Below are 27,115 nucleotides of genomic sequence, written 5' to 3'. Positions count from 1 at the left end.
TCTCATCTCTCTGTCTCTGTCTGTCTCTCTGTCTCTGTCTCTGTCTCTGTCTCTGTCTCTCTCTCTCTCTGTGTGTGTGTGTGTGTGTGTGTGTGTATGTGTGGTAAAGTCTCAGGCAGTACATATATCCAGAAATGAGCTCAGTCTAGACTGTAGCAGGATTTCTGGTGGTTAGATAAAAGCCAACATTCCTCAGGAACTTTTGAAACATGTTCCAGTACCCTTGCTTCTGGCAAAAGGGACACATGGCTCCATTGGCCAACAGCAGCTGTCAGCCTATCAACGCTTGCGCTAGCTTCCAGGCCCCTTCAGCTTCCACTCACAAGTACTCGTAATACATTCGAAAGTCCCATCTTGGCTCCTCCCCCTTCCCCAAACCCCAAGGCCTGCTCCAGATCATAGATTCCCTCCTCACCTAGTCTCCTCTATCCCTTCTCTTGCTCTCTTGCTATCTGGCTATTCTCTTTCTCTTTCTCTTGCTATCTCCACTACTCTCTCCTGCTGTTCTCCCTTCTCTTCAAGTTAATCCTGGCCATGTCCAGCCCAGTCTGCTTCTTTTACTCTCTGCTCTGAACTCTTCCAGGTGCCTTTGAGCACCAGGAATTAATCTGTCCCTATTTCCCCAGGGATAATGGGATTATACATATGTGTCACCATACCTGCTTTCTTCCTTCCTTCCTTCCTTCCCTCCCTCCTTCCTTCCTTCCTTCCTTTTTTTTTAACAAAGGGCTCGGGGGATTGAACTTGGGTTCTAAAGCTGTCGGGCAGTAACTCTACTGACTTCTCTCCCCAGTTCCCCTCAGTAGGACTTGAATCCAACCACACCAGAGAAGTCCTGTCCTGGAGAGGGCACATGGGTTCTTACTGTACCTTGTCAGCAAAGTGCTGGATGATGAAGGATGTGTTTGACATTCTGGGCTTTTCAAATAAAGAGTTCTTGTTGACAAAATTGTTGTACAGCTTTTGAAGCCAGTTTTCATCTGTTCCATGAGGCAACTGGAAGAGAAGGCACAGACAAACTCAAGTAAGGAGACAGGATGAAAGATGGCGAGAGGAAAAAAGAGGATGATTTGGGGGCACCAAGGCAGTCCGCTGCCTCAGGGAGCCCCTCCAAGCTAGAGGTCCCTCTTCCTCTGAGCAGTTCTAAGCATCCGCCTGCCTTTGACCTAATCTTTATAGATAGCTAACTTTTATTCTGGGCAGATAATAATTGTGGTAATATATGACATATTTATCACAACATTTAAATGGCTATACCAGTCCCTTTTGAAGGGAAATGGTCATGTCATGACTTGTATAGTGCAGGATAGGCAATATTTCATCATTCTTTTCACAGAAGCCTCACAGTTCAGGGAGAGAGGATGGGGTGGGAGCCTGACGCCACTCCGAGTGATGGGAAGGAGAGCACCAGGTGTGCATCTTCCTTGTCCCATCTCAGAGGAAAAAGTTGTTTTTGTTGTGTTTGTTTGTTTTCCTGGCTCCCAGAACCAAGATCCAATTAAACTCCTTGAAAAGGCTGTTATTAATGCTGGCGTTTCAACACTACTGGCTAAATTCAACCCAAACATAGTGAACTCAATACCCTCTTGTGTCTCAGTGACTTCCAGGTCACCTTAGGAAATACTTCAGTACTTACTTGGAGTCTACCTCAGCCTCTATACTCCTGCCACTAGAACATTCCAGTACACCAGCCTGAGGCCTGCAAGAGCTGGTGTACAGGTGATACATGGAAAAAATGATCAGGAAGAACCATGGAACCAAGAATTCCAGGAAGGAACCATCAAGAAGTCCTTGCTATTGTGTATAAAAATGAAGCCACGATGGATCTCAGGTACGGTTGAGGGGGAGATTTTACCTTGTAGATCTCCCTTGCAGAGGGAGAATACAGCCAGAGGCATCTGGAGGAGTCCAGAGCAGGGAGAGAAAGTAGTAGACTGAACGCAGCCATGAGAGGAGAGAGAGATGAGGGAGAGAGAAAGTGGGAGAGAAGAGATGAAGAAAAACGAGGACCAAGTGAGGGGCAGGGATGTCAAGAGAGCTCATGGCCAAAATGGCAGGGTTATATGGGAATGAGCAGTTGGGGGAAGGGAAGCCCATGAGTTGGAGAAGTTTAGGGTAGAGGGCAGGGGGAGAGCTGAGAGGAGCTACAGGTACTGAGCGAGCCTGCATGCCAGAATGGGGTTTGGTAAACTAAGAGGCGCCACAGTTAGCCATTTCTTTTGGACTTGACATATTGTGTCATTATTTTTAAGCAAATACATCTTTGGGGGAGAAAAGTCTGCTCCAGTGTCAGAAGCTACTGTTTCAAGCCCATTCATACTCTCCTGGGGATTATTCGTTCTTGGGGCACACTGCCAGACTGGCCCACCTTTAGGTTGCTCCTCCCAAAGGGCAAAAATAACAAGACAACTCCTAGAGATTCTCTGGAATCAGATGGTGTTGACTTTTCACTCCCTCTTCCGGTGACTCACCAGAACCAGGAAGAAGGAAACTTTGTCCTTGTTGTTAGAGTTAAGGGTGGAGGGAGCCATTCTCTGTGTGCCTACATATCCATCTGCTTGCTGGATGTTACCCTACCCATTGTGCACGAGACCCTGTTAGGTCTTGAACTCAGGACAAATATCAACTGCGATGCCTATTTACCATGCCAAAGCAGACTCTGGCCACCAGCCTCTACTCAAAAGTCCCTGTCACAGGGTCATCCTGGCTGGCATACCCTGCCCATTACCCTCAACCTCTCCACCTCCCAAACTTTACTGTCCTTCCCCAGCTGTTCCTCCCTATATAACCCAGCCAGTTTGGTTATGTGGCCTTTTGGCTTCTTAGTCTCTCTTGCCCTACTCTGTCTTCTTTTCATCTCTTGCCCCCCACCCCACCCCTCCTCCCATGGCCCAGTTTAATCTGGACCCTTCCAGATGCCTCTGGCTGTTTTCTCCCTCACATCTACAATAAACCTTCTTCTCCATCATACCCAGGGGTGTCATGTCCTCGTTTTGTTTTGTTTTGTTTTGTTTTTGTTTTTCATTCACTCAAGTGTGTTAAGGGTGGAAGGGTCCTAGGCCTCAGAGTTCCAGGTACACATTATTATCTCAGAGTTACTATCCAACTAAATGGGTAAGACATCCCGACTTTACAGACGTGGCTCCAAGAAGACCGCTCTGTGGTGTGTGCGTGAAGTCAGTCGTTTTGAAAGTTACCAAACATTCTTCATCCAATAACTCCAAAATGCCCATTTTTGCTTCAATCAAGTCAATAACGGGTTGGTTGTCGTAGAAGTCTATCAGAGTCCAAGGGATGTCTTCCTTCATGTATTCTTCTTGTTCAAGTTTAAAGACGTGCTGGGGATCCCAGAGATAAATTGGAAATTAAATAACATCAAAGGGAGCATATGAAGGGCAGGATCAAGCCTGAAAGATGCAGATGGAGGTCTGATTTGTGACCAGGAAAACCCTGGAACACTGGCCCACCCCTTCCCAGGGACGGGGCCACCAAGCTTCTCCTACGGGTCTGGCTGTCACCCCAACAGCAGCCTGAGTGTGTCAGACCTTGGCTACCATGTGTCACCACCGGCATAGCTCCCTGTGGGCCACTGCTGCTCTCTGGTGACAGAACCAGCTTCCTTAGCCTGAAGCAGCCCAGCCACAGAGCATGCTGGCTATGCAGTCAGTGTGCAAAACCTATATTAGAGTTTAGGGTGTCAGGAGGCTTCCCAGGGAACTGGCTCAGGCTCCTCCTGGAGTGAAGGAAACCGGTGACAGATGGGGAAGAAAACACCACAAGTTGGCTCAAAAAGAAGCTGAAGATGGGGATGCAGTTTCAAGACACGACCAGATAGTGGCACAGGAACTCCCTGTATAGCTCTACCTATCTATTCACCCATGCATGCATCTGAGAGTCAGGAATCAGCACTGCACCTCACTGGCCCCAGGAAGACAAAAAAACCGCAGTCACCTACCAGGTTAAACTGCTGCTGCAGCTTCTCATTAGCGTAATTGATGCAGAACTGTTCAAAGCTGTTGACATCAAAGGTCTCAAAACTGAAACACAGTTGAACAAATTAAAATGAAAGCAAGCGCAGGACCTAGACCTTTATTGCTGTTTAGCAGTTTAAGGATTCCATCGCTTAAGAGGTTTGCTATCCTGTCGGCAAGTTTAAACTACTTCAAAGTGGCTGGTTCCTACTAAACTGGAAGCTAGTTGACGACCCCCCCCTCCCCACCTCCCTGGAAGGAATCTGACTGTACATGATTCACCTTCCGCAAGCCAGACATTACAGCAGGCCTGTCACATGTGGTGTATTGCTAAATCCATATAACACGGTGCCAGCATTACTGACCTTGCTCTACATAATGGGAAATAACTGAGAGTAAGTAGACTGAGCCTGACCGGCAGTGACGCCTGAGCTTTCAATAAGAGAACATATCTTTCCCTTCTCCCTGCCCATGGAGGAGCCAGAAAGGACAATTCTGTCTTCCCAAGGCTGACTTTCAGAGTTCCTGGAGCAAAACTCATTTAATACCCCAGCCCAACAGGAAGCCACACACATCCCTGACTTGTTTTCAGGCTTTAATAGCTGTCTCCAGGGTAACTAGAGTTGTAAACTCAAGAGCCTGGAGCAGCTGGGCAGGAGATAGCAATTCCAGACTGGCTGGTTACTGCACAGCAGGGAACCCTTGGGTCTTGTGATAAACAGGATTGTCTTAAGGAACAGCTTCACTTAGCTCTTGCCAGCTGTGGCCACGTATGAGGCCAGGGTTTCACATTAGCTGATTCTCAAGAGGAGTCAGCAGTGTAGGCTTTGCTATGGTATACACTAAGTCCTTTGTCTGGCATGGGTAAGCACCCTGCAGGGAGGAAGCCTGAAGAGATAGATGCCTGCCATTGCATGCCCTGCTTCTCTTTGCTCTAACTGCCTCAGGTGAAGGATTAATGTGACTTCATTGTTACACATGAGGGTCAGAGCACAAGAGGCAGCAACTGGTTCCCAAAAGGCAGCTTAAGTCCCTATCCTCCACCCTCTTCCCCATGCGCAAGGCTTTGTCTCCCATGGCTCTGGTCCTATGGGGTCACTGCCAACCCCACCATAGGTTCTTGGACAGTCCAGGGTGACTGGAAGCTAACGGCTCTTTTCAGAGCACCTGAAGTGGAGGCTGGCTTGGACCTGGAGGGACCTGGAGGGACCTCAGGCTAGGGCCAAGAGTAGGGCTTCCCACAGTTGAGCAGACTGTCAAACAATTACTTTTTAGGCATTGTGAGATGAAGTCTGTGACTATGCAGGCAAAACACTGTACACATAATAAATAAATAAACCTTTAAAAAATACTCAAAGTGCGTCAGGGACTTCCTCCACTTGACTTCCTGATAGTCCTGCAGGAGAGGCCCTAGGAGGTACACACACACACACACACACACACACAGATTGAGAGAGAGAGAGAGACTCGACAGACATACACACAGAGACACACAGACAGACAGACACACACACCTTTATTCCTCTCACAGAAGTCACCCTGACTCCTTTCCTTGCCTCCTTCACCAGTAAAATGAAGTCGCAGAGGGCAAGGACCTTTCATCACACAGTGCCTGGCAAGCACTTGTTAGATAAAAGTATAAAGTAAGGGGCTTGGGAGACCGCTCCTCAGGTAACATTGTGTACTGTTCTTGCAGGGGAATAGAGTTCAGTCTCCGGTACCCACTGTTGGGTGGCTCACAACTGCCTGTAACTCTCTGCCAGGGGCTCTGACACCCTCTTCTGGACTCTATGGGCATTTGCACTCACACATGCAGAAACTACATCTACACACACACATATACATAACTACAAAATAAAAATAAAATAAATCTTTAAAAATATGAAGAAATATACTCCTAAAGTAAAAAATTCTGCTATTTTAAAAGGCAAGTTCAAGATAATACAACAATCACTTCTCATCTCAATGTAAGAATTTTAAACCAGACTACTAAGTTATTACAATTTTATTCAATATATATATATATATATATATATTGTTTTTATTCAATTCAAGAAACTCAAATTGTTTCTTGGGATAAGATAGGGTAAATAATTTACTAGCCTATCCCAATAGTGTATTATATTAGTATTTTCAAACTGTTGATATGTTTTAATTGCCAGCCATGAGTCGTCTACATTAAACAGTAACTCCCTTTAGTATCTCATTTTACCTGGAACAGCTGGCTTTCTACCTGGGTGAAAAGTTCAAGGACAAAGTACTGCCCCTTGTCCCATGGCCCTTTGCTCTTTCTCTCTGTGGACAACAGCAGGAATGTGAAGGCCCAGGCCCTTCCCTTTGTGTGGGCAAGAGCCCCCAGATGGTAGAAACCACAGTGCCTTTCACAGGACAAATCTTCCCGGTGTTCCATCAAGAAGCCAGATATGGTCCTGGGAGAGTGTCAGAAACTGGCAGATGAGAGGTCAGTTGCTAACAACCAGAAAGCTCCTTGGGGTCCCTCCCCACCAGCTTCCACCCTGCTTCCTGTAAGCACCTTCAACAGGAGCTGGACCCAGGATTCAGAAAAGCAGGACCAGACAGAGAGAAGAATGAACCAGACTCCAGAGAGGCCCAAGCACTGTGCTGTATGAATAAGGGGTGGGGTGAACCAGAGCTCTTATAGCCCAGGGGAGGACAGCAATGTAGGTGTGTGAGGGCAGGAGACAGCAGGTCAGGCAGACTGGGAGGATGCTAGCCTGCCCTAACTGGCATTTCCCTGGGGGAACAGGAAGGTACTACAGGGGATCAACCTGTAGGGGATGCAAGTAGACCACAGCCTCCTGCCAAAGGACCAGCTGAGAACAGCTTAATTTTCCAAGCCTTGGTTGTTACCAAAAGTGGGGGTGCTTCCAGGTGGCTTGAGAAGTCACTTATCACAGGAACTGTTGCCCAGTGAGGTTTGCCGGCTGTTACTACTTTAGCATTTATTGTTTATGTGTGCTCATGTTTTTTTTTTTTTTTTTAGCTGAACGTAGAACCCATCAGTTCAGCTATGTTGGCCTTCCTCTGCCTTTCCTGTGCTGTGGTGAGGCTGGCCTTTTACGTGGGTATTGGGATTCGAATGCATGTTCACATAGCAAGCATTTTACCTACTAAGAAAGCTCCCTGGCCCTGCTTGCCATTTATTTAATACACTCTACAGAAAGGACCCAGGAGCTGTACTTAACATCTCTACATGAAAAACAGGAAAATAAAATCATCTTCAAATCATGCAAAACAAGTGGAAAGAAGCAACCTAAAAATAACAGGGCGTTTGACATTTAAATGAGGAAAGGCAGGCACATAGAAGACAATCTTACCCATAAATGTCCAAAACGCCAATAAAAGTGTGCTGCTTGCCTGAGAAGTGCAGTGCCTGGTTAATTCTCTCTACAATGAAGTCGAACAGGTGAGCGTAGATCTTTTTGGCCAGTGCATCCCTGGCATTGATGGCCTGAGGCCTGGTCATGGGCTTTACCACAGTCTCCGAGGTAGTCACGATTTTTCTATTGCATAGCCACTGAGCCACTTTGCTAGTCTCCAGGCCCAAGAGCTCACAGAACACCTTCAGGTGACCGTCATCCTCCTTCAAGAAACAAACACAAACCCTATCAGAGCCACCCAGCCACCAACGTTAATACTGCCCCATCTAGCCAAGCTGCCCCCCGCCCCCATGCAGGAGAGGAGGAGCTGTGTGAGATATCCATATCCATGCCTTGTGAGCCACAGTAGGCCTGGAGTAGAGCAGGAGGCTGTGTAGACACTCTCCCTGCTGTAGACCTGACTGTGCTTTTCTGGGTCCCTTCACTCTGGCTGTGGAAGCCAGCAGCCCTGCCTCACCCTCAGAGACACAGCTGCTTCCTCACTTCTCCTGTCATAGCCTGGTCAGCACCAACCCTACCCCACTTAATGTGACCTTGATTCCCCCAAGTGATCGGCCCTGAAAGGTGCCTAGGTATTGTCACCAGACAGACCTAGTGGGAGTCTCTCCTTATACACAAAATGACTTTCTTTTCTCTTGAGTCTGGACATGAGAGATGCCCTACTGGCTGCATACAGGGCCCGAGGGATGCTATTTGCCTTTAGCTAGCATGCACTGCCTCCAGATCTCGTCACTTGGCCAGTCCATGTGACTGAGCACCATCCTTCGGCCCAAGGTAGGCAGCATCTTACACAATGACTGTCCTTTAAATGCTCAGAAAGTGGAGGGAGGAAATCTAAACCCCAAAGAGTCTTTCTATCTTCTCCTTGCTATTCACCCACACCCATCTGCTACCACACAGGCACAGCAAGCACTTCCTTCTGGCCTTGCCTGACCTCCAGTCTGGGGAAGAGATTGGCAGAACCCTTGTCTAGGAAGGGACCAAACCCCTGAAGTAAAAAGATTCTGCTAGAGGGCCTGCTGGGGAGGGATACAGAGGCAGCAGCCGGCTGACTTAGGAGGAGCGTTTGTCTGATATTCTAAGTTCCTGAGATAAACAGTTGTATGCTGTACCAAAGCCAAGACCAATAATTATAAGACTCAACTTTTCTAAAGGCTTAACTGGGGCTGGAGAGAAGGATCAGGGGTTAAGAGCACTGGTCACTCTTCCAGAGAATCCAGGTCTGAGACCAGCACCCACATGGCAACTCACAATTGTCTGCAACACCAGTTCCAGGGGATCTGACACCCTTACTGGCCTCCTGGGGCACCAAACATGGAAGGGTATATAGACACACACGCAGGTGAAGCACTCATACACATAAAATAAGAATAAATGAATCCCAGCCAGGTGGTGGTGGCGCACGCCTTTAATCCCAGCCCTCTGGAGGCAGAGGCAGGAGGATCTCTGTGAGTTCGAGACCAGCCTGGTCTACAAGAGCTAGTTCCAGGACAGCCTCCAAAGCCACAGAGAAACCCTGTCTCGAAAAACAAAAAAAAAAAAAAAAAAAAAAAAAGAAAGAAAGAAAGAAAGAAAGAAAGAAAGAAACAAATCCCTTTTTTTAAAAGTCTTGCCAGGCAGTGGTGGTGCACGCCTTTAATCCCAGCACTCGTGAGGCAGAGGCAGGTGGATCTCTGTGAGTTTGAGACCAGCCTGGTCTATAAGAGATAGTTACAGGACAGTCTCCAAAGCCACAGAGAAACCTTGTCTTGAAAAACAAAAACAAAAACAAAAAGTCTTAGAATTCTTTATTTTCTAAGGTACTGCCTCCATGGCACATGGAAAACCTGGTGAGACCGAGCTCAGTGTGGCCATGTTTGTTGGGTGGGAACCATGTTTACTCTATGGGAGTTTAGTCAGTTCTCCCAATATCTCAGTCATCAGAGGATTGGCAAACTCTGTGAGGTCTGGACACTGGTGGAAGGGGCAGAGAATGTGAGAGGTAGAGGAGGGGAAGAAGTACATCCTGGTCACCTGGTCACCAGGAGAATGGGATAGCCTTAAGGAGGAGGGAAACCGGCTACTGACCCTCAGCCTATGGTAGGCTTCCCTACTCTCTCCACATTACACCATGAGGTCAGGGATTCCTGTTTGGTTTGGTGTTGTTTCATAGAGCTTACAACAACCCCAGGTAGCACACGGTAGCCTCCATAGATGGTTGTTGAATAAAAGAACACATAAACATATAACACACACACACACACACACACACACACACACACACACACACACACGCACTATGACAAGGCAGTAAGATAACCCTTGGAAAGCTTTCTTCCTCGTTCCTGCTAAACCAGTCTGCCCAGCAGGTCAAACCATGGCTGGTGCTCATCCATGAAGGCCAGTGAGCCATGAGCTGTGCCACTGACTTTCACACCCAGGAAGGGCAAAGTGAACATGACTCTTACACTGACTGAAGACCTCTCGTTGCCCACGGTGGTGACCTGCACATTACCCAGATGTAGGATGGCAGCGAGGATCTTGAAAACATCCATCTGAAAATCTTCCTTGAAACCTGAAAGCAAACATTCCCCAAGTCAGGCCACTGCTGTTCTTCTATGCCCACAATACAGCACCCAGATTCTTCCAAGACTCTCCAGTTCCAGCGCCAGGAGCTGGGACAAGGGTGTGAAGTGGGCTTGTCATAGGACAGGGGTGTGAGGTGGGCTTGTCATGGGACAGGGGTGTGAAGTGGCCTTGTCATGGGACAGGGGTCTTAGAGACAAGCTGTTCACAGTTCCCTCCCTATATAAGAATGTTGCAGCTAGTGGAGCTTCCTCTCTCCAGGGCTGCTAGAGGGTACAATGTGTATCTAGGGCTAGGGGGATAGCTTAGTTGGTAGAGTGTTTGTCTAGCATGCAGGGGGCCCTGGGCTTGATTCCTGGCATCACAGAGATCAGGTATAGTGGAACATTCTTGTAATTCAGGAGGTGGGGAACAGGAGGATTAGAAGTTCAAGACCATCCCACATAGCAAGTTTGAGGCTCTAGGTTACTCAAGACCCCATTTCAAAGAAAAACAACAAAGCCCAGAACAAAACAACAATAACAACCACAATGAAAACAAAAAACAACTCCTATCTGAGCAGCTATTATAAGTCAGGTTCCAAGGACACACGGCTCTGATATGTTTATACCCTTAATTTTAAAGGTTTTCTTTCCTCCTTGCTCACGAGCTCCCAGAGTCCTTCTTAGGGTGAAGAATTCCATTTACCACCCCCTCCCCAGTCCCCTCAGAACAACCACTGCGGATCAAGGCAAGGGGTTCTTGTGTCCTTGCGTCTCTGGTTGGGTCTGCTTAATGGAGAGCTTTGGAAGGAGATAAAGGACGAGGAGAAGGGACAGGAGAAGGGGTATGGCCAATGGGAAGAGCCAGAGGAGTAGGAAAAGGAGAGGAAAGAGGAGTAAGGCTCGGTGGAGGATGAGCTTAAAGCAGAGCTAGAGAAGGAAGCTCTGCGCATGTCCTCCCCGGCTCTTCATTCTGCGCATGTGTACCCGCGCTCTTCTGTGTAACATGGTCTCTGCTTGGCTGTGTTGCCTCACAGAAGTCTCCGTTCCTGGCCTGAAACTGAGTTTACCTGAGTCTCCTTTCATAGAACAACATTGAGTTTATACAGATAGAAGCAAAAAAACAGTTCTGCCACTCTTCCTGGGTCGCTGCTGTCCGTGGTGGCTTCCTCAACCTCACGCACATTCTCTGTGTTGGTCCTTTCATAAATAAACTCTCCCTCTCGGGTCTTGTCTTGATGATGCCTTATAATACCCCTGGGATCTTGACTGATGCATGTGGAATACACATAGAGAGACTTGGTCCATTTTTTGGTGCCAAAAATAAACTAAGCCAGCTGCTAGGAGTACCATGTGTCTAGCTGCCAGCAGTGACATGGGCTGTTGCTAATCGGGATGCAGCCATGCATGTTGTAGCAATCTGTGAACATCGGGAGATGCTGGGACCCTCTCATCACTGTCCAACGTCCCTGGCCCATGTTGGATAGATGGCAGAATGGAGGCCAGCACCATCCTTGCTACCCAGCAAAACACTGGGCCCTGAGGCCAGAGAAGGGCAGCTGGTGCCGTCTAAGCTTTCTGGGGAGGAAACCTGGGGTTCTGGATCATCAAGGAGGTCAATTTCCTAAAGAATCTCAAGATGCTGCAAATCTTCTGTTTTGCTATCCAGAACCAAGGCTATGAGTTGACCCATCCCAACACCCACCCCATCTATGATCTGCTGGAACACATGAAGGGGCTGGTCCTGCAGACCCAAAGCTACAGGATCGCCATGATACATGGCAAAAACAGGATAAGAGGAGTCCCACTGAGGGCCCAGTTTTGACGGTGTAGCAGAAATCAGAGGCCTCAAACCAGACCAATGACTGTTTGCAATGAACATTTACAAGTAAAGATGTATGGACTAAAGGGTGTGCTGTGTGGCTCACTGTGTCACACTACAGTGAGATTTTTCTCCCCCCCCTCTCTTTTTTTTTTTAAAGACAGGGTTTCTCTGTGTCCTGGCTGTTCTGGACTCACTGTAGACCAGGCTGACCTGAAACTCATAGAGATCTATCTGCCTCTGTCTCCCAAGTGCTGGGATTAAAGGGTGGGCCTCCACTACCCAGCTAGCGCGCTCTCTCTTTCTCTCTCTCTCCTCTTAAATTTTATTTTGAGGGGGAGGCGGCAGGGGCAGAGGGCAGATATGATGGGACGAGGAGACGAGTGGGATCAAGATGTATGATGTGAAAGCCACAAAGAATAAATAAAAAGAAAGCTAAAAAAAAATCTTCTCTGCTTCAAAGATGAAAGACACCAGACCATAAATACATAGAATATTTCAGCTCATTGAGTCTGGGAGTTGAATGACAGGTAAGCCTGGGAAACCTGCAGGTGGTTGATGTGACAAATGACAAAGAAATGACTAAGAAAAGCAGAGGAAACCACAGAGCCTGGAGCACCTTGCTGGCATTTTGTGGTCTTTAACCAAATCTTTTGGCCACCAGGCCTTTCAGGGACAAAAATGTGCAGCCTCCTCAGCACTGTATATGACAAACTGCAAACCTCACCGGCACCGTATGTGATGAATTGCAAACCTCGGTAAGTCAGGGTCTGTCCTGAGACAAAGACACTCCAATATCAGACACCAGCGTGAGTGTGCCAGGTCCTGTCCCTGGAGCCTGAGGTGTGGACTTGTTGACAGAGACCAAGGGTCACAACAGCAGCCAATTCATTGGGGAAAGGAAGGGAAGGGCTGCTGAATGGCAGAAATGGGGACAACGATCTATATGAGTGGGTCTAACATGGTGGTGCCCAGGCAACTGGAGGAAAGAGCGGCCAGCAGGCAGAAACAGCTTCCATCGCCTTCGCTGGCTGAGGCATTTGACACCTCACACAGTCCAGTGATGGCCCTGGCCATTAATGTTCTTTGCTTCTCTGTACAAGGCAGAGCTGATACTGGATAGTGTCAGTGTCTCCAGTTCTTGTTCTTTATTTTACAGTTCAATTTATGTGTATGAGTGCTGGCCTCCATATGCACTCTTGAGTGCTTGGTGCCCTCGGAGTTCAGAAGACAAATCTGATTCCTTGGAACTGGAGTTACAGGTGGCTGTGAGCTGCCAACTGGGTGCCGGGCAAACCTGGGTCTTCTGGAAGGGCAAGCAGTGCTCTTAGCCACTGAGTCATCTCTCCAGCTCCCCAGCCATGTTCTTACATGCCCTGAAAGTGTGCACTTCCTTGGTTAGCCTGATGTTGCTTACCCAGTAGTGTGAATGTCTTCTGCGTCTCCACCATGTCAGCTCTGTCATTTACACCCTCGATGACAGTGTTACCTCCCATTCTGGTGTAGTTGAACTCTTCAGCACTCCCTGGGACAGAAAGGACAATTGATTCTACCCATATCTCAGAAATCTGGATATACATAAATGCCAGAAATAAGAAAAGGCCAGGTATGGTGCTTTTCCTCTGCTTCCCAGAACTAAGTTCAAGGTTAGCCTGGGCTGCATCATAAAATCCTGTCTGAGAGAGGGAGAAAGACAGGGGTGGGGAGAAGGAAGGAACAAGAAAGGAAGTTCATACTTAATGGGCACTATCAAACACTTTACAAGGATATTAAAGAAACGGAAGCCAAGACTCAGCCAAATGAAGGTCTCATCCAGGCCCCACATTTGACAGCAAAGCAGGTGTAAAAGCAGGACTAAGTGTGAAGCTCTGGTTTTAGTTCCTAACACTCCTGCTTCCACCTCTCCTGGGATTATAGGCATGTAACACCATGCCTGGTATTTGCAGGGCTGGGGATTGAACCTGCAGCTTCATGAATGCTAGGTGGGCACTCAACTGAGATATACTGGCTGCTCTTCCAGAGGGCCTGGGTTCAATTCCCAGCACCCACATGGCAGCTCACACCTGTCTGTAACTCCAGTTCCAGGGCTCTGACACCCTCACACAGACATATATGTAGGTAAAACACCAATGAAAAGAAATAAAAATAAATTATTGAAAAATAATATTAATTATATATATCCCTAGCTCTTTCTCTTTTGGGGGGCGTATTTTATCATGTGGTCCTCAGTAGATTATAAATTGCTATGCAGACCAAGTTAGTCTCGAACTTGTGGTGATCCTCCTGCCTCTGCTTTCTGAGTGCTGAGACTGTGTGGTGCCATAGCTGACCCACCTGATTTTCTTCATGCATTCAGCTCTAAAGCCCACCTTCTGTGTTTTAGAGAAAACAGTTTCTTAAGTTGTGCAATAATAAACCAAGAACTTAAGCACCTTCAGGAAAGAGCCTTTTTCATTTGCCACCGGCCACCTACCTAGTTGAAGATGTTTAAATTCTGACTGTTGTGCACATGCACAAAGCTGATAGAAGATGTGGTAATTCCGTTCATTTTCTGACTGCAAGAGAAAGAAAAGGTCCCAAATTACACCAACTCTCTAACCAATGAAAATGCCAGGGTTTCAACTTGAGGCCCCTAGATGCCAGTCTGGATGGCTGATTCCCTGGGGATGGACATGGCTTCCTATGGCCAGCTTATAGCTGGCTGTCCTCATCACTGAGTGAGAACTGGGGGCAGGACATGATCTTCAAACAGACATCCCAGAAAACATACTTAAATGGAAATATCCCATGCAAAGGAATGGCGTGATTTCTATGAGCAGAAACTTCTGTGATGTCATTGGGCTGCTCAAGGCTTCCTGTTGCTCTGGCCAATGTGTTTAAGAAGTTCCTTCAGGAGCGTGGCCTTCTCCTCTCCCCATCATGGCTTGTGCCCGTCCCCTCATATCGGTGTACTCTGAAAAAGGGGAGTCATCTGGCAAAAATGTCACTTTGCCAGCTGTGGTCAAAGCTCCCATTCGACCAGATATTGTGAACTTTGTTCACACAAACTTAAGGAAAAACAACAGACAGTCCTATGCCGTGAGTGAATTGGCAGGTATGGATTTCCATTTATCCTTTGCAGTGGGTGATGTAATGCCTTTGGTCTGTGTTTCTGAGCCATGTGATTTTACTTGGCTATTCTGATACTGCCTTTACATGCATAAAAAAGTCATGGGTTGTTGTGCCTTAGTACCTAATACTTCTTAGGTCATCAGACCAGTGCTGAGTCCTGGGGTACTGGCAGAGCTGTGACTTGAATTCCTAGAGTCCGAGGTGGAGGAACCCACCGTTCTGGCCAGGGTGCTTTTGGAAATATGTGCCGGGGAGGCCGCATGTTTGCACCAACCAAAACCTGGCATTGTTGGCACAGCAGAGTGAACACAACCCAAAAGTGATATGCCATCTGTTCTGCCCTGGCTGCCTCAGTCTTGCCAGCTTTGGTGATGTCTAAAGGTCATCACATTGAGGAAGTCCCTGAACTCCCTTTGGTAGTTGAAGATAAGGTTGAAGGTTACAAGAAGACCAAGGGGGCTGTTCAGCTGCTTAAGAAACTTAAAGCTTGAAATGACATCAAAAAGGTCTATGCCTCTCAGAGATTGAGAGCTGGCAAGGGCAAAGTGAGAACCTGAAGACGTATCCAGAGCAGGGGACCCTGCATCATCTATAATGAGGATAATGGTATCATCAAGGTCTTCAGGAACATCCCTGGTATTACTCTGCTTAATGGAAGTAAGCTGAACATTTTGAAGCTTGCTCCTGGTGGGCATGTGGGATGTTTCTGTATTGAACTGAGTGCCTGCCGGAAGTTAGATGAGCTGTATGGCACTTGGCGTAAGGCTGCTTCCCTCAAGAGTAACTATAACTTTCCCATGCACAAGAAGATGAACACAAACCTTAGCAAAACCTTGAAAAGCCCAGAGATCCAAAGAGTCCTCTGAGCACCACACAAGAAGATTCATCGTAGAGTCTTGGAGAAGAACCCACTGAAGAACCTGAGAATCATGTTGAAGCTGTACCCTTACACAAAGACTATGTGCAGGAATACCATTCTTCACCAGGCCAGAAATCACAAACTGCGGGTGAAGAAACTAGAAGCAGCAGCAGCAGCAGCAGCAGCAGCACTGGCAGCCAAATCGGAGAAAGGGGCAACAGACAAGAAGTCTGCAGAGAGTAAGAAAGAAAAGAAGCCTGTGGATGTCAGGAAGCTGAAGAAGCCTGCAGGGAAAAAGGCTGCAACTACCAAGAAACCAGCAGCTGGGAAGAAACCAGCAGAGAAGAAACCTACCACGGAGGAGAAAAAGCCTGCTGCTTAAAACTATTGAAATCTATTTCATTCCATAGAGCTAAGAAAGACAGCCTATTTGAATAAAAACCTGATCAAAGATAAAAAAAAAAGAAGTTCCTTCATTTACTCACAGAAAAGTCTTTCCCCTCCCTGCCCCTACTTACCGACTCTAATCCTCTCTCTCACCAACAGGAAAGCCAGGCTGGCGGCTCTGCCTGCTTCAGTGTTTGTGTTCGAGAAAGATACACAAGGGTTTTCTTTTCTCCCCAATTAAAAAACAGTACCTTTATTCTTTTTTTTTAAAAAGAGATTTTATTTACTATATATACAACATTCTGCTTCTATATACATCTGCACACCAGAAGAGGGCACCAGATTTTATAACAGATGGTTGTGAGCCACCATGTGGTTGCTGGGAATTGAACTCAGGACCTCTGAAAGAGCAGTTGGTGCTCTTAACCACTGAGCCATCTCTCCAGCCCCCCCCCTTTATTCTTAATTCTACAATTCAGGAGATTGCATCTATATATCAACTTCAGCTTTTTTTTTTTTTTAAAGAAAAAGCCAGGCAGTGGTGGCCCACTCCTTTACTTCTCAGCACTTGGGAGGCAGAAAGCAAGGGAATGTCTATGAGTTTGAGGCCAACCTGGTCTACAAAGCAAGTTCTAGGACAGCTAGAGCTAAATGAAGAAACCCTCTCTCAAAAAACAAAATAAAACAAAACAACAAAAGAACAGACAAAGAAACCGAAGGGCAAAGGAAAGGCAGTCAAACTGGACTTTTCAGGATATAGACTTAGAAGGTTGTCTAATGAGTCTATGCATGTAAGCAGTGTTTAGAGCTGGGAAAGGGGACTTAATACTTTGATCCTTACCTGAAAGACAACTCTGGATTTCTCCAGGAGATAGGTTCTCATATTGGCACCAATGATCTGATTTCTCTCATCAAAGCTGATTTCTGTGTATTTCCCAAACCGACTGCTGTTATCATTGCGGGTAGTCTTGGCATTTCCAACAGCCTAGAACCACAGTGTTGGGCATCACAGGGGTGCTTATCAGTGACAATCCTATCTCAAGCATGGAGGCTGGTCAGGTTGTGGAGGGGCCTGGGCCTGAGGAAGGGCAGCCTGGCTCCCCTGTGTCTGAAGGAACATGGATTCTGGGCTTCACTGCCCTGAGGTCCATTTCTGCTTTCCATAGAATGCCATAAAATTTAACTTCCTTTTCCATGTCTTCCTCTACTTGCAATATGGGAACTAATGCATCTTGTGGACTGATTGCTACTGTGGACTGGATATGTCCTTGCACAGCCACATGACTCTTTTAAAAATCATTTTGTGTATGTGTGTGGGTACATGTACACACATGTATGGAAGTCAGAGGACTTTTGCTCTCTACCATGTGAGTCCAAGGGATTGAACTCAGGTCCTTAGGTTTGGCTGGATATGCCTTTATCCACTGAGCCACTTCACAAGTCCAAACTTCTGTGCATTGAAATCCTCACTTTTTTTTTTTTTTTTTTTTGTATAAGGAAGTGTGACTTTTGGTAAGGCATGAGGGTGGAGCCCTAGGGGAGGGGATTTCATACTAATATAAAAAAGACCCTTCAGCAAAGAGCTTTCCCTGCTCTCTTTCTCAGCCATGTGAAGACACTTGAATCTTCACAGAGCCACGCTGTGCTGGCACCTGGTCTTGGGGGTCTACATCTACAGCCCCAGAACCATGAGAAATAAACCTCTGGTCTCTGTAAGCCCCCAGCCTATGGCCCTCTGTTACAGCACCTGAATGGACTAAGAGTGGGTAGCCACAAAAGAGGAAATCATATAAAGTGTGTCAACTGTCCAGGCAGGGTTTATAGAGGTTCAGTAGAAAGTTCACACCCATCGTGTATTCATCCCTAGCCTTATTCCTAGTCAGCCACACAAAGTGCCCTTCCTCACCTCCCAGGCTGATTTTCATTCTTGAATCTCCTTCTCTGCCTGAACACCTTCCACCTAGAAGGAAACTTTGTCCTCCTCTTCTTCCTTTCTCTCTCTTTTTATTAAAAACAAATTTTCATTCTGTCCAGTCTGGCCTCAAACTTACCATCCTACTGCTCCAGTCTTCCAAGTGCTAGGATTACAGGTGGGTGGGAGGCCTTTCTTGTGTACACACACTACACTTCTTGCCCAGATCATTATGGCTTCTGTTGACATATGTCTGGTGTGTACCTACAATGAGTCACAGGCTTGGTCCGCAAGAGTGAACCTAACTGGTGTGGTCCCACCTTCATGGAACTTATAGCCTGGCAGGAACAGAAATCTCAAATAGTTCTACTGCCATTCACTAGGCAGGTCACATGACATTTCTTCTGGACTACTTTCCTGTTACTCTCTTGATGGTGATCTGCGTGTCCATGTGCCAGTCTGTGCCTCTAGCTGTGTACCTAAGGCTTGCTCAGTTCCCTTTCTGTCCTTGTGGTTATTTCATTTAAAACTATGCCTCTGTTAGCAAGGGTCCTTATCTTAAAGACCAGGTCTTGCTTATTTCTGTTATGTTGGACACTGCTACACAGTGGTTTAAACAAAGCAGGCAGTGGGTGTCCCTAAAGGTCCTGATTTGGAAATCAGGGAGAGGGCTCTGGGGGTCACAGGCTGTGCTGCCAGGCCTGTTCTCTTGAATCTTCTTGTCATTTTGTAAGGCATATAGTATTGGCCTTGGGGTCCCTTCCCTGTGCAGTCTAGGTGCCCCTCCTCTCTTGGGGTTGCCTGCTCATCCTGGGGTGCTCTGTGGTGGCTTTGCCCCACTGGAGAAAGGAATAAGACTCAGAATGAAGCTGGGGCATATGCCCAGGTGTAAGCTGTCAGTACTCTACCACTGACTTTAGCCTTCCGAAGCTCAAACAATTCCCTCACAGAACTCTAGAGTGACTTACAAACAGCTTGGGGGAGTGGATGCCTGCTGACTGAAGAGCACCTGTGAGCTCCGTGTACCTGGGGATCACCCCTGGAGTGTCAGTATACATTTGGGGTCTTCAAGTCTGACGTCCAGTGCCGTAGGTAGAGAACACGATGGCAGTTACCACTCTGCCTCCCCTCCTCCAATCTTACCAGAGAACACACATCCCTACTCTTCCCACTCCCACTTCTTTGGTCTTTAAAGGCAGGAAGCTATATCAACAAGCATGGTTCATGCCAGACCGCCTCCTCCAACCCGAGCCCCCAACCCTCAGCATCTCCTGCAGTGATGCAGTGCCCACCTCAGTGATGGGATTGGATGCCAGGACTTTGTCCTCCACGTGGGCGTTGCTGCTGGATTTGCTGACAGTGGCAAAGTACCTCATGGCATAGCGTGCAGAAACAGTCTTGCCAGCTCCCGACTCCCCACTCACGATTATGGACTGATTTCTATTGTTCCTAAAACCAACACACGAGAGACACACTGAGATACGCTGAGAAACATTAACTTTCCTCTGTTGAAACAGCAGTACAGTGCAAGGCCAGCCTGGGCAACACAGCAAGATCTGTCTCTGAAACTGAAGTGATTAGGGGCAGAGATGTGGCTCAGCTAGTACAGTGCTTGCCTAGCATGCACGAAGCCCTGGGTTTGACCATCGGCCCCCCTATAAGCCAGGCATGGTGCACTAAGGAAACAGAAGCAGGAGAATTTCACGTTCAAGGTCATCTGCAGCTATATAGGATGTTAGAGGCTAACCTGGGCTACATGAAACCTTGTCTCAAATAAACAACAACAAAAACAAACCAAAGCAAAACAAAAGGCCCTATCTATCTATCTATCTATCTATCTATCTATCTATCTATCTATCTATCTATGTATCTATCTATCTATCATCTACCTACCTACCTACCTATCTAATTTAGAAAAAGGTCTGGAAAACTGGAAGATAGGGAACTGTCCCATAGGTTCAAATATTCAATGTACTTTCTTCTAGCTTTTTCTTATATGTGATCACTGAGAACACACACTGTTTCCTGCTGATGTCCCCTGTCCCTTTGTGTTAAGGTCCCCAATACCAAGGCCAAGGTCAGCAATCACTAGAAGGATGAGGCTTCACCCATCAAAACCAAAGCTGGGATCGATGACCACCAAAGGGTTCCGAGCAAGCTAAGCCATGGTGTGAAGACAGGAAACTGGGTGGAGACTTCCCAGGAGCTTTCCTGCGTTGTTTCAAGATGGCCATGGTCCTGCCTCAGGGAATGGATTTCATGCAAGTGTGAAGGCCTATTTGCCTGGAACCCACACATCAAGGGGTCTGTGATTCCCAGACACTGGAGTTTGGCCTCCCAGGAGGAAAGGCGGTTCTCAGTATCAAGCATGCTGCTTATATAGATAAAGTGTAAGCTTAGGACCAGAGAGCCATGTTTGTAAGAGATGGAGTGAACTGCCCGAAATTAGCCAGGCTCAGGACAGCTTTCCAGGGGGCTCTAGGGACAGCCCTGTTAGCAACGCCTGCACATCCTACGGACATTATTTTAAGAGCAATGATTCAAAATACATTTGAGGACATATGTGCTCTCTAAGCCTACACAGTTAAGTTACATAATGTGGCTGCTTTAAAAATAATACCTCCAGCTTTTCAAGCCACAGTTTCATTGACCTCACACTGTTGACGACCAGACTGTAATCTCAGATGTTTGCCATCAGACTATACTTCAGGGGTTTCTTGGAGGCCTTCAGCAGCTAGAAAGTTCCAGAGTCAGGGTATGCTATGATTGGAAGCAACCTTGGTTTGCTTGGTGCAGCACAGACATCCATCCTTTCCTCGTTCTCAGGTATGAAGATGGTGGGGGAATGTGAACCTGGTGTTTTTGTTACAGGAGGATTTATGTAAACGTTCAGTAGCAAAATCAAAATTCTACCGGGTCATGAAAAGCAAAGTGACAAAATCAGGTTAAAATCCAAACCTGTGGCTAGAACCTGTGCTTTTCTGGCAGTGGATTCTGCCTCCTTAAACAGATAAAAATCAAACCATCAACCATAAACATCTCAGTGCAGAGTCACTTGGTCCTCCTCCAGGCAAACACGCTGCAGGGAAACAGATGGAAGGCCTGACTTGTGACCACCAAGGAACAGAACCAGAAAGTCTCTAGACAGGCTAGCCACCCTGTGACTGTCACCTTTTCATTATGGCCATCCACCCAGCAAAGCACCCGCCACCCAGCCTCACAGTCCCTATTAGTGAACTCACTACGAGGGCTGAGAAAATGCAGGGAATTCTGGGAGAGCTGAGGAAGGTCCTCCTGGAAGCAAACTACCTGGCCATCTGCTTGTAGGCCTCCTCTGCGACTGCAAAGATGTGTGGGTCCATGTCGCCCATGTTCTGTCCGCTGTAGGCATGGATGATGGCATCCCCATAGATTGGCAGCTGTTTGTAAGGATTCATGGCCACCAAGATGATTCCTGAAGAAAGAGGTGAGGCACGGTCACCAGACTCTCACGGGGTTACCCCATCTGCTCCTTTGAGGGAGAGCCTCCTTGAATACACTTCTTTTTAATGTCCAACTCTGGATACTTCTACAAACAGGCTATGAAACATGTTCAGGATGGTGGGGCTTTGGTTTTAGTGTCATCTCCATCCACCGTTGTGCCCTCAGAAGTCAGTAGGTTGGAAACTTAACCCCCTTCACATCTTAGTAGCACCTAGAGATGGTCTTTGGAGAATTGCTAGCATCAGGTGAGGTGCTGAGGGTGAGGACCCACAGTGGTCACGATGGAAGAGACACTGAAGTCTGCACACCTGCTCTGTCTCACATTGGGATGCCCTCGCCAGATGTTCCATAGGTGCTAGCAGCCATGCTCTTGGGCATCCCAGCCTCCAGAGCCATGAGCTGAACTGCTTTCTGTAAGTTTTCCAGTCTCAGATATTCTATTTCAGCAACAGAAAACAGATGAGGACACCATTCCCCCCCCCCCAGACTCTTCTTAGAAGGCCCCTTCTGCCACTCCTAAAACCTTTGCTTGACTTGGGTCAGGTCACTGAATGCTATGAATCTTCGTTACCTGACAGTCATTGCAGTTTTTTTTTTCTCTTTACTTTTTGGGGGCCTGCCACGAAGCTCCCAATACACATTATTACTTTTAAATGTCTGGCCTTAGCTTGGCTTATTTCTAGCCAGCTTCTCTTAACTTAAATTATCCTTTTTTTTTTTTTTTGCCTCCGCGGGCTTTTACCTTTTTCTATTCTATATACCTTTCTTTCCTTCTTACTGTGTGGCTGGTTGTGTGGCTGGGTGACTGGCTCTTGGTGTCCTCCCCTTCTCCTTTTCTCCCTCTTCTTTCTTCTCCTATCTATTCTCTCTGCCTGGCAGCCCCGCCTATCCCTCTCCCACCTAGCTTTTGAACGTGCAGCTCTTCATTAGACTAACCAGGTGTTTTAGACAGGCAAATAGCACAGCTTTACAGAGTTAAACAAATGCAACACAAAAGAACACAACATCTTTGCATCACTAAACAGATATTCCACAGCATAAAAGATTGTAACACATCTTCAACAAGTCATCTTCATCTCTGGGTTGTTCTGATGGCTGGATGGGGTGACACATAGGAAATGAACTGCATTTTTGCAATTCCCAGTGTAAATGCATCAGTAATAACAATGTCCCAGGAAGTAATACACGTGTGGGGTCTGGTGAGAAACTCAAACACAAGCCCACGGTGTTTGCTTTCCTCATAGCCCATCTTCATTCCCATGAAAGATTCTCCCCACACAGATGCCTCCTTTTACACACTCTCTTAATGCTTAGCATAGACATGGCACCCAGCATGCTTGGGACACTCAGAGAGCAGGCCTCCAGGTGCACACTCCTTACCGCTGTAGGTGTAGATGAGCTTGGACTCTGCAAAGCGGATTCTGAGGTTATGCAGCACTGCCGGCTCGTGGAGGTAGCTGAGGGCTGTGAGGTCATTCTCACCCACAAGGATGTCTGGGTTTCTAAGTGGAGGAAGTGACCCTGGGTCAACAGGGTAGTCCAGCTCCTATGAACAAAGATAGATCTAAACTCCTGGAAACAGGGGGCCTTTGATGTTTCCGCTAGACAGTCTCCTTTCTCCCATCTAGCTCCCACAAAGGCGTATCTCACACTAAACCAACAACAAAAACCAAACTTAGACGACAACATCCCACAACTTTTTAAGAGATTGTGTGTATGTGTGTATGTTTTGCCTGCGTGTGTATATGCATGACATTTATTCGGTGTCTGCAGAAGACACAAGAGGGTATCGGATCCCTCAGAACTGGAGTTACAAATGGTTGTGAGCCATCACGATTGAACCTGGGTCTCTGTAATAGCAGCAGGTACTCTTAACTGCTGAAACATCTCTCCAGCCCCTATAACTTTTTTTTGACACAAGGTCTCACTGGGTAGTACAAACTAACCTGAAACCCTCTATCCTCTGCCTCAGCACTGTTGGAAATTGAGTGTCACCACACCTGTCTTAGAAATGCTAAGTAGAGGAGAAAGGAAATAGCCTTCCTAGGTGACTCTGGGTAGTGAAAAACTGGGATCCAGGGACCAAAGCACTGTGTTTCTTTCTAGGGGAACAAAGCACCGAGTATGTCTTAGAGCAAGTCTTAGAGCAAGTCACTCCCCCCCCCACACACACACCTGACTTCCCTCCTCTCTGAAGGGGTCCTCAGAGCTGAAGAGGCTGTAATGAAGGGTGATAAGAAGCAATGAGCAGGCATCCAGCAGCCCCACCCTATGTCCACCATAGGGGCCACAGGGATGTACTCCTGGAAAGATGCTGATGCTGAGATAACCCAGGCTAAAGTGCCTCATGGCTTTGAAGTCACCAAGCATCTCCTCGGCTGACACACTTGGGGATGAGAAGTGTCTGAATGAGCTCTGATATGGGGCAGTCTGTGCCAGGGCTATCCCTGTCATCCTCAACTGTGGGTGAATGACTTCCCCAGTCTGGCCCTTCTTTCCTAGGAGCTAAACATCGGATTCCCCAAAGCAACTGCTGCAGAGGAAGGTGATGTTGGGGTCCCTCATGGCATCCTGACTGCAAAAGACTGGAACCCCCACCCCCAGTAATAACAGCATCTCAATGCCTCCAGTCTTATTTTACTATTGGGGGAAGCTCAGGCCAGAGAGGGGATGGGGCTGGAGAGAGGTTGGCCAGCTGGCTTGTCTACCTTCTCATTCTCAAGCTTCCACTCTTGAAGCCTGATCCTGGACCAGTTGCCCCCTGGCAAATGCTAGGCCTTCATCCCTGACGCTCTATATGTGCTTCAACCCTGCCTTCTGAGGAAGGTGTGGCTGGCCAGGTGAACACTGAACAAGACAGGCCAGGAAGACAGTCACATTCTCTCCCCACCTCACAGTATCCGTCTGGGGCTTGGCCCACATCTCTCTGCACTGCACATGATACATGCAAGGCTTGGCCCTGTGAGTTGGTCAACTTCGCATCCGAAGAGAAGCTAGGCAAGTTTAGGACACTGAACAAGAGTCCTTGGACCAGATCCTGCTGACCCTCATCGAGGCAGATCTACATGTAGTCTGCCAGGACATTCCCTAATTCCATGCTGTATCTGAGATAATATCAGCAGACTCTCCAGTGGAGTTGTAGTTTCCATGCTTCAGTTTTTCTGTTTTATTGCAACGAGATCATTTCCAGTTCAGCTGGAGAGGAGGGAGAGGGGGAGGGGGAAAGGTAGGGGAAGGGGGACAGGGAGGGAGGGAGAGAGAGGGAGAGAGAGGGAGAGACAGAGAGAGAGACAGAGAGAGAGAGACAGAGAGAGACAGAGAGAGAGACAGAGAGAGAGAGAGACAGAGAGAGACAGAGAGAGAGACAGAGAGAGAGAGAGAGACAGACACAGAGAGAGAGAGACAGAGAGAGACAGAGAGAGAGAGATCCATTTCTGGGGGAGAGGAAAACAGGAGACTGTCAAATAGAGGCAGAGGTGACATTCTCCACACAAAGCATGCTTTGTCCTCTGGTACAAGGAAGGGTTAAGGTAAGAGGCCCTGGATGCTTGCCATTCTCTCTGCCTCCCTGGCCAGGGGAACAGCCACCTGGAGCCTGCTAATAACACAAGCAGCTGCTGTTGTAAGACTTCCCTCCCTGAGCCCCGCCACCTGCTTAATGCCCAGTCAGCTGCCTGAGGTACTTAGAAGCCCCTTGTGGCATTCAGTAAGAGCCACAGGGAGCTACCAAGAGCGAGATGCTCTGCAGGGCAGCACCCTGGCTGTGCTCTTATATCTTTTGTGTACACAAGAATGGTCCCTGGCCTTCAGGACCTGCGACAGCACAGTGGTCAGCTCTTTTCCTGTATGTGGAAAGTAAGGGGCACAGATTTAGCAAGTGGTATGCCTAACCCCGAGAGTTACCCTGCGACTCTGCAACTTCTGAGATCTCAGGAAATGCCTGAAATTCTGGACCAGATGCCTGCCTGGAAGTAGCATGTGGTGTCTCTACATGTATTTTGTAAATTCCTGCATTTAATGTTGATAAGCAATTCCCAGACTTCCGCCCTGATCCAGCGGAGCACAAATGGTTGGTCCAGCTTTGCATCTATCACTTGAGTCTAAAATCACAAAGTCAACCTTGGCTATAAACCCAGAGGGGTGACTTCTTAAAGCCTAGACAGAATCTTCATCAAAAGACTGGGGTGGCCTCTGGCCATGTAACTCCACACAGCACATCCCACTGGAGCCTGGGCTGAAGTCTGAGCTGCTTCTTTCTCACCATTGTTGGTTCTGCCTCTGTGCCCTCCACACACCCTCCCAACCCTTCTTGATCTGTACATCCTAGACTAACTTCTACCTCCCCAGTCTCCGTCTATGCCTCCTTCCTCTCCCCAGGATCTAGCTTCCTGATGCCATCTGGATTGTGCCTTGGGATCAAACTCCTTCCCTCCAAGTTCCTCACCTGCCCAGTCTCTACTGAGACCCATGGACCAAAATAGCTTCTGGCTTTTCAGTAAACACACTGAGCATGTGGAACACGGTGGGGGGCACGTATCTGGTGACTAATATGGAACCCTTATAGATGGGCCGCTGGTGGGACAGCAGGAAGGCCCACACACATCAGGGTCCTCAGCACTAGCTGGCCTTCCTGGATATGGGGCTGGTGTCGCATATGCTCCTTTGCCTGCACTGTTCCTCAGGACCTTCTGTCCCTGTGTCACAGCTGTATACGCCATTCTGTGCTATGAGCCCCAGGGACCCTCACCATTCCATCCTCTAGCAGAAGTCGGAGGACTTGGTCACCAACTCTGTAGTCCTTTGCAATTTCAGCTGACTTCCAAACTTCTTCAGGATCAGGGATCCAAACCCTGTTGTACTGACCACAGAAGAAGACAGGGTTAATCTCAACATCTGAGAACCCCAAACATAAATCATTAGATTCCCCATACCCAGCAAGCTTTCGTTCTGTCAACTGGGTCGATTCCCACATTAAGAAGACACTTGGGGCTAGTGGACATTCATGAGTAAGGTGCTTGACATGTTAGCACAAGGACCTGGTCGATCCCCAGCACCCACGTAAGAAGACGGACAAGGTGTTTGTAACCACAGTGGATCCCTGAAGTATGAGGGTCAGCCACCCCAGGCAATCAGTGAGCTCTGGATCCTCCCAGTAAGAGCCTGCCTTAATAAACAAGGTGATGGCTCCAGAGAAATGGCAGGTAGACCTCTGGCCTCTTTATGCGTGCATGCATGTGCGTGCACACACACACACACACACACACACACACACACACACACACACACACACCCCTCCCCCAACAATAAAACGAATGTAATGAGAGAGAGAGAGAGAGAGAGAGAGAGAGAGAGAGAGAGAGAGAGAGAGAGAGAGAGAGAGAGAGAGAGAGAGAGAGAGAGAGAGTATGAGAATGGAGGACTACCCAAGAAGCAATCAGGCAATGGCCCAGATCTTTACAGAACCTGAATGGAGCCTTGCGCGCACACAGACACACCTCTTAGATATACCCACACCCACCACACACATCTTTGTCACCATGACCATACATTTCCTACCTCAGATCGGGTATTATAAATGGTTTTTGTAACCTGAGAAATCACAACTTATTATAAAGTCAATATC

At 47.6% G+C, this 27,115-nt stretch overlaps 1 protein-coding gene and 1 pseudogene across 1 annotated transcript in view; one reads left to right on the top strand and one right to left on the bottom strand.

The window, feature by feature from the left end:
- Myo5c (myosin VC) overlaps nt 1-27,115 on the bottom strand; it is a 74,260-nt gene that overhangs the window by 41,135 nt on the left and 6,010 nt on the right. The window contains exons 2-13 of the mRNA XM_027411146.2: nt 26,240-26,350; nt 22,873-23,038; nt 21,319-21,463; nt 19,302-19,458; nt 16,939-17,082; nt 14,214-14,295; nt 13,158-13,265; nt 9,820-9,926; nt 7,310-7,575; nt 3,956-4,037; nt 3,198-3,338; nt 871-996 (exon numbers count right to left, since the gene is read on the bottom strand). Of these exons, the coding sequence (XP_027266947.1) occupies nt 871-996; nt 3,198-3,338; nt 3,956-4,037; nt 7,310-7,575; nt 9,820-9,926; nt 13,158-13,265; nt 14,214-14,295; nt 16,939-17,082; nt 19,302-19,458; nt 21,319-21,463; nt 22,873-23,038; nt 26,240-26,350 (1,635 nt within the window). The remainder of the gene's footprint in view (nt 1-870; nt 997-3,197; nt 3,339-3,955; nt 4,038-7,309; nt 7,576-9,819; nt 9,927-13,157; nt 13,266-14,213; nt 14,296-16,938; nt 17,083-19,301; nt 19,459-21,318; nt 21,464-22,872; nt 23,039-26,239; nt 26,351-27,115) is intronic.
- On the top strand, nt 14,642-16,092 carry LOC100765186 (annotated as a pseudogene).

This window comes from Cricetulus griseus, chromosome 4, assembly GCF_003668045.3.
Source record: "Cricetulus griseus strain 17A/GY chromosome 4, alternate assembly CriGri-PICRH-1.0, whole genome shotgun sequence".
Classification (NCBI taxonomy): domain Eukaryota; kingdom Metazoa; phylum Chordata; class Mammalia; order Rodentia; family Cricetidae; genus Cricetulus; species Cricetulus griseus.
This window is presented reverse-complemented; position numbering and strand designations above follow the sequence as displayed.